The following is a 14174-nucleotide window of genomic DNA, read 5'->3' as shown; positions in this document are numbered from 1 at the left end:
CAGGACTTTGTATAACTGTAATGTACACTTTGTGATGCTTTTAGAGCTGAGAAAACAAGTTTCTCTTGTGAGTTACTCCTCAGAAATGTGTTATTATTGTACCCTCAATTGGGAAGTGAAGGAGTAGATGCAATTTCAAGAAACATGATTATTCCAAAGAGGTTAAACATGTCATAAAACACGTTTTATTTACTCATGTCCTTTTCCTTCAGGTATGTCGAATGGCATCAGACTACTCTCGCACCTGCGTGAGCCCAGACAGCATTCAGACCGGTGAAGCCCCCGTGGTGTCTGAAACCTGTGAGGTTTATGTGTGGGGCAGTAACAGCAGCCACCAGCTAGTGGAGGGCACGCAGGAGAAGATCCTGCAGCCAAAGCTGGCCGCCAGCTTCGCCGATGCTCAGACGGTAAGAGAAAACAGTTTGCACGTGTTCTGGAGAGCTGAATGTCTGCACATGTTTACAGAGGAAACATCTGTTGTCATGCATTCACGATAAAAAGTCATGAGTTTTAAAAGAAGTTTACAAATTTATTGTTGACTTTTAAGAGGGTTGTTCCTCTATTTTCCCCCTCCTGGCATGAATTATCATTTTATTAATTAGCATTACTGATCAGCATTAAAGAAGGGTGACAAATAGACATGATGACATAATGCATTTAAATTCAAATTTCACTGATTGTCCCGCAGCTGTAGATCAAAGCAATGTAACATGCTGTATATTAGATGGATAGACTGCCTCAGACAGGGACACGTGTTCTTTACGATGGAGGAGCAGAAAGACACAATGTCCTCTCTGTTTCTGTGAGGATGGAAAGGGAAAACACATTATGAAGAGAACTGTTATAAACTGTGTAATTTACAATTATCTCTACAGAACTTTTTGTTTTTGTTTTACTTCATGTTTTGGTGCAACAGGGGGCCTTTCTGTAAAATGAGGCTGAACAAAGTGATTCATCCTAATGTGCTGATGTTATGAAGAACAGGAAGAACCACAAAAATAGGCAGGAAATGAAACATTATAACTATCAGAAACTGTCATATGGCTAATGGGTCTTATGTTTGGCAGATCGATGTTATCCTCCAGCATCACTCAGTAATTTGGAAACTTGATTGTTTTTAGCTCTGTTTCAGAATCAATCTCTGTCTGTCCTAACAGACACATGAAAACACACATCACATGACCATTGATGTACACAAGGCATGCATGTGGAGAAAATATGAAGGAGGAAGAACAGTAATGGCCAAAAGTAACCCCAGAGATTTCTTTGCTCGGACCGAAAATGAGGTTGAACTGTTACTGAAAGTAACACGTTGGACACGTATACCGATACTGATGGAGCTTTCAGTCAGTACTCTGCCCTCAGTTTATCCATTATTTTGCAAATTTTTAAAAAGCTTTTCAACACAATCTTAACAAATCAGTACCACCACAAATCTTTTTTTTTAAATGGTGTTAATTTCTGAGTGAATAGAAAATCTCTCACATGTTGTGATGTATTTAATAACCACACAGATCACCACTGTCTACAACGCTGCCTCTGCTTTTGCTTCGAGAGGCGAATTATTATTATTAATTAACTGGATATACAGTCATGGAAAAAATTATTAGATCATTGTTTTCTTCAGTTTATTGTTCATTTTAATGCCTGTTACAACTAAAGGTACATTTGTTTTGTCAAATATAATGATAACAACAAGAGTTTAATTTAAGAGCTGATATCTAGACATTTTCCATGGTTTTCTTGTTAATAACCAAAATCATTATCAAGAAAACCATGGAAAATGCTGAACATCTAACATGACATTTCATCATTTGAAATGGACATAACTATTTTTGTACGTAACAGGAGCATAAATGAGGTGGTAAAAGTGGCATAAAATATAGATTGGGAGTTGTCACAAGGACAAAAAGCCACACTGGGACCATAAACTATCACTGGAGGAAGCATTGACAATGGAAGAGGAGTACCAACACAAGAATGATAAAAACACCAAAAGTATGTTGGTCTAGCTGTGATGTTTTAACACGTCAAGACTGATGAGAACTAATCAGGAACCAGATGTGGGTGTCAGTGTTTTCAACAGTCTCTGTTTTAGTGGTTTGAAACTGCCACAGTAGTGTGGACACTGAGGATATACAGGTGCATCTCAATAAATTAGAATATGATGGAAAGGTCCATGTCCAGTAGTTCAAGTCAAACAGTCCTAACCAAGTATTGAGTCATATAGATGGACATACTTTTCAGAGAACAACATTTCCATATTAAACATACTTTTTAAAATTGTTTTTTGTAATTTTTTTTTTGAGAGACAGAATTTTAGGTCTTCATTAAATGTAAGCCATAATCATTATAATTGGAAGAAATTAAATCCATTACCATGAAATGTTTCATTCTGTGTGTAATGGATCTATATCATGTGTTATTTCCACTTTTTAAATTGAATTACTGACAAAAATAAACTTTCCTATGATATTCTAATGTATTGAGATGCACTTGTATGTAGCAGAAGTTATGCATTTTAAAACAAAGATGTATTTAAGCTGTTTCATGCTTCTTGTGGTCAGCACGGTTGGCATGGTGCTGACAGTGCGCGTTGTCCCTGCACACTTCTGGTCATATCATTCTTATTGCGCCACACCAAAAGTAGCGAGCCAATCATTGCTATGTGACTCCTCCACATTGGTCCAACATTTTGGAGGTGCCTGTCTAGGTGTCTGACCCTCTGCGGACCCTCGGAGCACAGTTGCGCAATATCGCCATTCACACCGCGCTGACCGCAAGAAGCATGAAGCAGCTTTAAGTGTGAATGTTTTACCTCAGTGACACGAGGACGACACCATGCTCGAATGCTGTGTCAGCCTGTCAGTCTGTCCCTTCACACAGACTCACAAATTCTCCCCGTCTCTCCACAGATTGAAGCAGGTCAGTACTGCACGTTCGTAATCTCCTCTGACGGCTCCGTCCGGGCCTGTGGGAAGGGCAGCTACGGCCGCCTGGGCCTCGGGGACTCTAACAACCAGTCGACGCTCAAGAAGCTGACCTTTGAACCCCACCGTGCCATCAAGAAGGTGTCGTCGTCTAAGGGCTCAGATGGCCACACGCTGGCCTTCACCACGGAGGGCGAGGTGTTCAGCTGGGGTGACGGTGATTACGGCAAACTGGGTCACGGGAACAGCTCAACACAGAAATACCCCAAACTCATCCAGGGGCCACTACAGGGGAAGGTAGGCTTCCACTTTTTTATTCTTTTAAATCCAGTCATACATTTGAAGCAGCTGTTACTAGAGATATTCCTGATGTAATCATCTTTTTTCCGCTTCACTTGGTGAAATATTTTTGCAGCAGCTAAATATGAAAATCCAGATGGTGCATTTTTTATGAGTTTCTTTAAGAGCTGCCTTTTATTTTGAGAGCAGACAATAGAAATTCAATAGACGTCTTTATGCTGGTGCAGTTTCCGGCATGAATAAAGAATGATAATGTGTTGTGGCTTTTGTTCTGTGTCAGGTGGTGGTGTGTGTGTCTGCTGGCTACAGACACAGTGCTGCAGTCAGCGAGGATGGAGAGCTGTACACATGGGGCGAAGGAGATTTTGGAAGATTAGGTAAGCCAATTCATCCTGAGATGAAAAGGATCTCTTAATAAACACCTGTACTCTCAAATAACTCCCAGTGCAGCCGAGCTGATTGTCTGTTCTGTTTGCACACAATTATTGATCGCTCCATAAAAGAAATAGTGTTGCCTCAAAGCCTTTCTTGCAGCATTGTTTCTAGTTACTAATAGATTTCAGTCCATCTGTTTTGTGTTAGTCAGGAGGGGCAGGGTTTTCATCATGCAGCTTGTCAAATTACTGCATGTGTCACCGTCTCCAGATCTCATCCTGAATCATAGCTGGACAGCTTCTGGCTTCTACATTTCCCTGGTAACATTGAAATTCACTGACGCTGATAAACTACAATCCAGCCACAATGCAGCACTTGTAACAGCAACATACAGTTTCTGTAACATACAGAAAGATATAAGAGTATCTTGAAAGTGTTTTTCCCTCTGGGCTATAAATGATCTTTGTCATTCTGGGTCTGATAGTGAGGGAGCTCTTGTGTAGTTGAATGCTATGAATACTAGCTACTATTTGCAGGATTAGTCATTTTTTTCCAGTTATAATTTTTTTTATTTCTTTCACAGAAAATACAGTCAAAAATACAAACACTTGTTTGCATCCTGTGTTTTCACCATGTTTCTAAAATACCCCAAACAAATTATATATTGTCAAGTTAACCCTGCTGTTGTGTTCGTTGGTCAGGAACAGAAGCAATGTTCCTGGGTCAGTTTAACCCGCGGCATGTTTAATTATCCAACAGTGTCAAAAACTAAAAAATCCCAATAAACATTGCTTATATTTCATTAAAAACTCCAATACTAACCATTGTAATCAATATTTAGTGCATTGGTGTTCTTTACATCTTACAGATCAGGTTCAATGAGGATAATTTACTCGTTTTTCCTAAAAAATGCATGGTAATACGGTTTTTTCATGTACATTGGAAAGACCTACATATAAAATACAATGGTTTTACGTGACGTTGATTTCATTTTTAATTTATTTATTTTTTGCATTTGTTCTTATGAAAAAAGTACTTATACTAAAAAAATATGTATTTTTCAATATTTTTAAACTTTGGGTCAATTTGACCCGCAACATAACAGGAGGGTTAAAGTAATAATTGAAGATTTTAATTCAAAGAAATGTCTGTGAAGTCACTGTTTTTTCACTGAATGAGTGAGCATAATGGTGCTGGCCATACGACCCTCTGATGACAGCCCTTGCATTTACAGTATTAATACTGGGGGTCTGTGGTGACTTTACCTGGAAAATTCCCAAGTGGTTAGTCAACATTTTCCATCACAGAGCAGCGGCTGATGAAGCTGAAGTGGAGCACATTTCTTTCTGGTCTCTGCTAGTGTTGTGAGTAAACGGTTACTATGGCCGAACAAACAAAGAAAAGAGCAATGACTACAGATAATTACACTCCAAAAACAAGTAAAACTGAGATCCAAAAACACTCCTGTACCTCACTGCTTTTCACCAAAGTGAGCAAAACTGAGGTCTTTGAGATTACTTGATCTACTACTGAAACCAAACATAAGACAGAAGAGGAAGTCTGTGGGTAAAGTAGCTAAGCCCCATTATAGTCTCAGAAAACATCCTGTGGGAAACACTTGTTCTAAAGCTTCTTTTGCAGTCAAGTGTCATTTTTTATACTGATTACTGATTGATATTTAAACGACAAATAACCCTTTACCCCTGCTGCTGAAAACATCTTACAGGAAACACTTGGTTCTGTGGTTACAGTTGTAATTAGTTGCAAGTGACCTCTTTAAATCGTGATGAAATTTGTTACTCCTTTACTCATCACTTTACTTTTGTCCTTTCAATAAACTTTTCTGTTTTTAACTTTTTTAAACTTTTGTCATTTTGTGGAGTTTAGCGGTGGAGAAGTGGTGTGTGCTCTCCCTACACATATGAAATATCATTTTGTCTTGGGTCAGGGTAAATAGCAAGTAATTGTGTATAGGTTATGGTGCTATTAAAACAAAACATATCAAGTAATTGCATTATTACACTTACTGAAAAAAAAAGTAAAAAAAATGACTAATCAGTCCAACACTGCAGTTAAAAAGTTTGGCAAAAAAATATTGTGAAGGTATTAAAAAAGGTATTAAAAGGTATTAAATTCAACTTAAGTATTTCTGTTTATACCTTGATCTTGATGTGGGGATCCACGGAGCGATTGTGCTGCTTCTGTTGTGCATCAACGTTTGGATTTAAGACAGTCAAATTCTGACACACTGATGACATGCCCCTGATGAGCTGGCTTACATTCTGTCTCTCATACTGTATAAAACAGGGGACTTTTGGGTGATTTATATGAGCCAAATTCAGTCAGTCAGTGTTGATCTCTCAATCCAGACAAGGAAAAAAAAAATCTCCATGTTTAATTTCCATGAAGAAAGAGCCTGATCTGTTTTATTTTTTGGGGCTGCAGGTCACGGTGACAGCAACAGCCGAAACATTCCTACCCTGGTTAAAGACATCAGCAACGTGGGAGAGGTGTCATGTGGAAGCTCGCATACTATCGCTCTGTCGAAGGACGGACGCACCGTGTGGTCCTTCGGAGGAGGGGACAACGGTGAGTCAAACACACATGATGAACTTTCTTTTTGCATTATCAATAGGAGACTTTGTTACATATCTACAGTGTGTGTAGTTAATTACAGTTTTGTTTTTTATTGTCCTCAATGTGGGGCAAAACTGTTTACAAATGTGTTTGGAGAGTTGTGTTACTGCATCTCCATTCATGTGTGTGTGATAAGATTTGTAAATGTGTAAAAGAATCTTAAAATGCGTACTGAGATTTGTGAGAATTTGTCGTTTGGGACACACATTTGTGTCTAGCAGGCGAGTGGAAATCTTGTGTCTGAGTGTGTATTTCCATTTCTTTGACTTTTCAGCCATTAATATATACAGTCATGAAAAAAATTATTAGACCACAACAAAAATAGCTCATAAGAGTTTAATTGAAGAGCTGATATCTATGTTTATTTCCATGGTTTTCTTGGTAATGATTTTGGTTATTATCAAGAAAACCATGGAAAATGTCTAGATATCAGCGCTTAAATTATATTTTTTTGTTGCCATCATTATATTTGTCCAAACAAATGTACCTTTAGTTGTACCAGACATTAAACTGAACAAGAAATTAGAGAAAACAAGAGTAGTCTATTCATTTTTTCCATGACTGTATGTACATATTTAAAGATCCAAAGGGGCATCTACAGATCTGAATACTTATTCACAGATCGATGTATGTATTAGCTCATTTGTCTACACATTTACAAATCTCAGTACGTGTGCAAATATGAATACAGATTTGTTTAAGTGACACATTTTCAAATTTGATTATGTCCACAAGCATTGAGACACAGTTACACAACTCTTGACACAGTTGCCAATGTTCTGCTACAACAATGGCCCCATGATGAAGTGTCCAGTGTGTCAGAATGTCAAACTGTTGCACATCACTAGGACGTGAATATTTGCCCGTGCAGTCTAAAGAGAAACCATGTGCTGTCCTGCAGGGAAACTGGGTCACGGTGATACTAATCGAGTCTACAAGCCAAAAGTCGTGGAGGCCCTGCAAGGAATGTTCATCAGAAAAGTGTGTGCAGGAAGTCAGTCGTCTCTCGCCTTAACCTCCACCGGACAGGTACCACGTCACTCCTGCATTGTTAACCAGGAAAGAATAAAAGCTGTGGGAAGTTGGAGACTTGAGGTTCTTGAACTTCTCCCAAAAAAGGGAATTTCATACAGATGTTTATGCATTCCTGCCGACAGCTGGTTAGGAAATTTACAGTGTCAGGACTCTGGATGGGTGTTTGGGAGAAACCTGCCAACTTGATTATCTAACACGTTAACAATCAATTAATCAATTAATCACTGCATGCATACATGCACAAAATAAAAGATACACAGTACTGCTAACTACTATAACTACTATCCTAAAGTAACTCATGTGAAATTAAACTGTAAAATTAACGTCAAGGAGTTCAATTTTTTATGTTTTAGCCCCCTAAGAGGCATGAGGTTAGTTTTCACAGTAATCTGCATATTTAAATGTGTTTTGTGTTTAAATACATTTTGGATCAAATTAAACTCAGTAATTCATGCTAGTCACGTTTGATACACTGAGCTAGTTTTGCTCAAATTAATCTCTTGTATTTCTGTGTGTTTTATAATTGTTATTGCAACTTTCAGTTTGCAAACTGTATCTGATCAGCGATTCATTATTTCCATCCCTAGTCAGGACCAAACCTCTTTAAAGATATAGTCCTAAAAATCATTTTTGTTTTGGGAAATGCTTTGCAGTATGAGCAGCAAAAATCACGTGCTCATATTGGTTCATGTCACTTGTGTTAAGGTGTACGCGTGGGGCTGTGGTGCTTGTCTGGGCTGTGGTTCCTCCGAGGCCACGGCTCTGAGACCCAAACTGATCGAGGAGCTGGCGACCACGAGGGTGGTGGACATCTCCATCGGGGACAGCCACTGCCTAGCCTTGTCTCATGGTAGGCGTCTATTCCTTTTTTCACTCTGTCTTTCTCTCTCCTCTTTGAGAATGTTAAGATGATGTTTCTCTGTAAACATCTGGTGCACTGAAGGAAAGACATTTGCATGCTGTCAGGGCTGAGCGCTCAGTGTCACAGTGTGAACGTTACTTTGCTGACACAGTGAGATTTCTTGTTTGTTCAACACGTGACAGAACTGATGCAAGTAGCATGATGTAATAGCAAATATATACACTGTATTTGTTTGAGCTAATATTTAACCCTCATGCCTCATGAGGGACATTTCAGGCTTCTTTAGTTTTTGATCATTTTGACTGTTCATGCTAGGGCTGGGCGATATGGACCAAAAGTCATATCCCCATATATTTCGTCTGAATATCGATATACGATATATATCCTGATATTTTTATCGCAAAGTGAGAACAAATGTTCAGTCAAAGTCAAAGCCAAATATGACATGTCACAATTAGTTTTATTGAAACCGTTTATTTAAGTGAAGATTAATACTGTATGACAATAGGGGTACCTTTTTTTTTTTTTTTTTTTAAATCCAAGCTCCATTAAGTGCACATTTAAATAAAAAAAAATCTTAAATAAAAATAGCCTATGAAATAAAATAGGCCCATTTTTTTCTGAAATAAATATATTTATATGAGAAAAGAATAACAAACATTACAAAAGAGCTAAATATGACAAACCCTAGTAAGGGCAGCATTTATATATAAAGAAAGAAAAAAAAATGAAATATAGAGATATATGGTCTAATTCCATATGACATGTAAAAATATATCAATATATTTTTTATACCGATATATTGCCCAGCCCTACTTCATGCATGAAATTTAGCACGGGTGTTTATATGCTTTTGTAATTTTGTAGCTGTACCCTCAGCCCTGTAATATAAGACCCTTAAGGACTTTCTCACATCCATTACAGCAATAAATCCTTCATTTTATTATATCAGATTTTCAGTTCACCAGTCATTTTCTCATGTTTGCCCTTTGCTAAAAAGATATGCTATTTTCCTGGCTTCCACTGGAGTTATTGCTGCTGCATAATGGTGCACTGCAGTGTTTGATGACATGCAGCAAAAATAATGTTGTTTCTAATCAACATATAGTAGACTCTGCAAAAAACATCCCTGTAGCATTTATTCCGCAGAAAATATTTCATTTATTCTTCATAAAAAAACAATAGTGACATGATGTAAAAAATTGGCATTTAAAGGCTTAAAATTCTGAAAATTAATTCATATTTGGTAGCTATAATCAGGACTGAACCCAGTGCAAGTGCAAAATAATATTAATATATTGTGTTTTTCTAGCATTTTAAGGAAGGGGACACTTAGGTTTCTTTTCTGACACTGCACAAAAAATAAAAATTGATCAAAATCGATGTTGTTGCAATTAACTGACTGAAAAAAAAAATCCCCCTAGTATTTAATATACAGAAAACAATACCATTTTGATGTTTCTTTCCTGTTTCATAAAAAACAACAGTGGCATTATGTAAACAAACTTGCATTTAAAGGCTTAAAATTCTGAAAATGAATTCATATGTCGTAGCTATAATCAGGACTGATGTTGGTTAGAGTTAGTACAGACAACAATACCATTTTTGTGATTTTTTTTGACAAAACTGACATTTAAAGGGTCAAAATTCTCAAAAGAAATGAATATTTGGCCGTTATGATCAAGATTATTATCATATGTATTTGCATATAATTTTAGATCAGTTTTTGTTGACAAACTTAAGAACCTCAGAGCAATTAAAAAAAAACTTGCAACTTAAAATAAGGTCATATTTTAGCTCAGTGAAATAAACAGTCATGGAAAAAGTTTTTAGACCACCTTGTTTTCTTCAATTTCTTTATCCTTTTAGTGCCTGGTACAACTAAAGGTACTTTTGTTTGGACAAATATAATGATAACAGCAAAAATAGATCATAAGAATTTAATTTAAGAGCTGATATCTCGACATTTTCCATGGCTTTCTTGATAATAACCAAAATTGTTATCAAGAATACCGTGGAAAATGTCTAGATATCAGCTCTTAAATGAAATTCTTATCAGCTATTTTTGTTGTCATCATTATATTTGTCCAAACAATTGTACCTTTAGTTGTACCAGGCATTAAAATGAACAAGAAACTGAAGAAAACAAGGTGGTCTAATAATTTTTCCATGACTGTAGATGCCACCTCATTGTTATCAAGTGTAATAAATATATATTTTACTTTTCTTCTACTTGACCACCATCCAGACAATGAGGTGTACGCATGGGGCAACAACTCCATGGGCCAGTGCGGCCAGGGGAACTCCACAGGACCAATCACCAAGCCCAAGAAGGTGGTCGGCCTGGACGGAGTCGCCATACAGCAGATCTCAGCCGGCACGTCCCACAGCCTGGCGTGGACGGCTCTGCCCCGAGACAGGTCAGCCGCCACCACACTCTGACTGTAGGGAAGGAAGAGACGGCCATAACCAGGGCTTCACAGGAGGGGGAGGGGGAGTGCTGATGTCACAACACCCTCGACCTCTTTGTTTAAGAGAGATTGCTTAATAAATGTTAAAGTTCAGGAACTGCACGTTCAATATACAGCAGCTTTTTTCCTCTGTGTAACAAAGTAACTCTGTAACTGTTTACATCATGCTGTCTGTGCTGACTGCAGTTTAGACACACTGCTGTTTTGGTTCAGAGACAAAGGTGACAGTGGTTGAAGTATTTATGTCCAATGATTCTCACAAAGGTAGATTTAGTTTAACATGGCAACATTTTAAGATAAAAGAAGTGTACAAATATGTTTAAGGTTGAGCAATATGATGTTTATTCTCTGAGAGTATATACATTTGCCAGTTTCATTTGCTGCAGTAAATACAAAATTACTGTCTGATTGTTTTTGCAGCCTATTTCCAGTGAAAAATACTGTTTTATCATTATACAGGGTTTCCCATTAATTACCTAGACAATGGCTGCTGTGCTGCGCTGACGTCACATTTTAAGCTACTGAAAGTATTTTTAAACGATTCTTAATATAGAGTTATTTGGCGTTGTCTTGTCATTGCTCAGCAGAGTGTCTGTCACCCGTCAGTCAGTCAGAACCCCGACCCACCTCTCCGTCCTCCTCCGAGACATGCACGTGCATTCACACACACAGTCTGTATCAGCACTGGCTAAATACTATCAACCTGTCCGGCCATCAGAGGTCCAAACACACTGCTGCATTATGCCTTTCGTTAGCCACAAGCTAATATTAGCTTTTAAAGTTGTTTTAATCACACTAAACTGTGACTAACTGTTTTGAATAACTCCCTGTCGCTAAATGCAGCTTTCAAAATAACAGCGCAGTGTGTTAAAAGAATTAACCACAGACTTTACAAGAAGACTGTCAAAATAAGATGCCTTAAATAAAATAGACAGAACAAGAACCCTTATTCTCCTTTAAAATAATTTTTAAAATATGTAATCATTAAGATCAGTGTATATGATGGAATAGTGGCATCAGAATGTGTGAGAGGCACCAAGTTTGGGCTTTTGTGGAAAAAAAAATTCCCCGGGGGGGCATACCCCTGGACCCCCCTAGCCAGCTATTCATCCACACTGGCTGGCTGCTCCATGTCCTAATGGAAAGCCCTGTTAAAAAGCCCTGTTGATTAAAAATGACACAGTAGGATAACAAAGATTCTATAATGCGGTATCTCCCGACTGTGAAAAAAGTTATGTGAGGTGTTTAACTCTCAAAGTGCATAAGATTGATGCATTTTACTTATAAATGTACAAAATTTTCTCCTGTGGGAGCATGCCTCCCGACCCCCCAGAGTCTCATAAAATCCTGTGGGAAACACTGTTCAATGTCAATGTTGCAGTATTAACTTTCACATACAATGATTGAAGTTACCAACTCCCACTTTTAAAAAAAAATGCTTTGTTTACAGCAAATATATTCTTTAGTCCTGGTAGAATACTAACAGCCCTTCATTAGGAAAAATGTGAGCGTAGAAAAAAACATAATAGCAACATAGTTCACTATATTCTGAGAGTTGTAGTAGTTTTAGGACGTTCTGATTTTACACCGTATATAAAGTTAATCATTACGAGGAGTCCGACTGCCCTGATGTCATCGAGGTTATCTCGGTTTGGGCTCACAGGGACAGTTCATCCTGAACTCTCCCTCCTCCCTGTTGTGCTATTTGTTGATCTACATTGTTTTGGTATGAGTTGCAGAGTGTTTATTGGAGTCATTGGCTGCAGAAAAGCACCAAAATACATTTGAAAAACTCAACATTAATGTCTCTCATGACCCTGTTACTCAAAGTAATCTACAGATCTTGTTATGAGCAGTTTCATGTAGGAACTATTTTCTTTCTAGTGTAGTTATTATGCTGCTGATTAATTCTGACTTTTTTTGTTATGAATATTTGATCCATCGCCCAGATCAATTATAAAAATCTGCTTATTTAGATATGTACCTATTAGCTAAGTACATTTTTCAAACTAACTCGTTTCTAACTAAGTATGTTTCAACACCAACGCTGTTTTTATGATCAACACGGTCTGTTTGGAGTCATTCAGTGGTGCATGATCTTCAGCCACTTGAGTGCCTTTGAAGTGCTACAGTTAATATTTACTCTCTCTGGCTCTCCAGGCAAGTGGTGGCTTGGCACCGGCCGTACTGTGTCGATCTTGAAGAAAGCACTTTCTCCCACCTGCGCTCCTTCCTCGAGCGCTACTGTGACGGCATCAACAGTGAAGTTCCTCCTCTCCCGTTCCCCTCATCCAGGTGAGTCAACACATCCTACAGGCCTGATAGTGACAGCAGTGACTTTTTTCAATTGTTGATTGGTGTCAAATTAAATATTCCCCCATATATGCTAATAGCTCAGAATTATTCATTGTTTTATGTATTTGCAGGGAGCATCATAACTTTCTCAAGCTGTGCCTTCGGTTGTTGTCCAATCATCTGGCTCTGGCTCTAGCCGGGGGTGTGGCCACCAGTATCTTAGGTCGGCAGGCCAGACCCCTGAGGAACCTGCTCTTCAGACTGATGGACTCCTCCGTGCCCGACGAGATTCAGGAGGTGAGACAGAAGCAGAAGCACTGTTGATCACGGTGGGAAATAATCAGCAGCAAAGTAACACACGGGCAGTAGGACCTCAATACACAATAGAGCTTTAACCATTAGTTCAATAATCAATGAATCATTACTAATTTTTCATGCTTAAACGGCACACAGTGCTGTTTTCAGCCTTTCAAGTATAGGGGAGAATAAGTTTATAGTAGAACTTCCACAATTAGTGGATTGATTGATTGATTAGTCAATTGACAGAGAAATGTTTGCCTAATATATTGATAATTGATTAGTCATTGAATATATAAATTCAAATATAGATATTTCCTGCTTTTCATATCATATTGAATGTCGGGTATTTTGGTTTTGGACTGACAACAAGGGTTTAAAGAACATCTCTGAAGATCTTTTAAAAATTATTTTCTGGCATTTTATAGACTGAATTATAAATCGATTGTACAAGAAAATATTTGGCAGATTAATCAATAATATAAATAATCATTATTTACAACCGTAATAGACAATATGGCACATTAAGAAATGTTAGAACAACTGTGACACTTTGAAAAGATGTATTTTATAAGCTTAGGTTTTCGCCACAACTAACAATTATTTTCATTATTGAGTAATTAGCTGAGATTAATATTTTTTGCCCTAACAGTTAATTTTTCTGATCTTAAAAGCTGCCAAAATTAAAAAAAAAAATCACAACTCCCTAAAGCTATTGCTGATGTCTTCAGATGTCTTGTTTTAACTACCCAAAAATATTCAGTTTACAGTCTCATGACTGTCGTATAATACAGAAAAAGCACCAAACTGTCACATTTATGAGGTTAGAACCATTTTTGTTTCTTCCAAATGATTGAAACAACAAATCGATTATCAAAATAGTCGCAAAAACATTTTTTTGCTGATCAAATAATCAATCATTTAAGCGTAAATATGTTGTAAAATCGGACTTCCTTTTTGTTTTCAAAAAAG

General features: G+C 37.6%; 1 protein-coding gene across 8 annotated transcripts in view; it reads left to right on the top strand.

The window, feature by feature from the left end:
* The window catches only part of herc1 (HECT and RLD domain containing E3 ubiquitin protein ligase family member 1), a 108565-nt gene that overhangs the window by 6348 nt on the left and 88043 nt on the right, over window positions 1-14174 (top strand). For all 8 annotated transcript variants that reach the window (XM_059357515.1, XM_059357496.1, XM_059357541.1 and 5 more), the window contains exons 4-12: window positions 213-407; window positions 2916-3227; window positions 3511-3607; window positions 6051-6194; window positions 7144-7271; window positions 7983-8127; window positions 10388-10559; window positions 12771-12905; window positions 13037-13202. In XM_059357515.1, the coding sequence (XP_059213498.1) occupies window positions 213-407; window positions 2916-3227; window positions 3511-3607; window positions 6051-6194; window positions 7144-7271; window positions 7983-8127; window positions 10388-10559; window positions 12771-12905; window positions 13037-13202 (1494 nt within the window). The remainder of the gene's footprint in view (window positions 1-212; window positions 408-2915; window positions 3228-3510; window positions 3608-6050; window positions 6195-7143; window positions 7272-7982; window positions 8128-10387; window positions 10560-12770; window positions 12906-13036; window positions 13203-14174) is intronic.

The sequence above is a fragment of the Centropristis striata genome, chromosome 2 (assembly GCF_030273125.1).
Source record: "Centropristis striata isolate RG_2023a ecotype Rhode Island chromosome 2, C.striata_1.0, whole genome shotgun sequence".
NCBI lineage: Eukaryota > Metazoa > Chordata > Actinopteri > Perciformes > Serranidae > Centropristis > Centropristis striata.
This window is presented reverse-complemented; position numbering and strand designations above follow the sequence as displayed.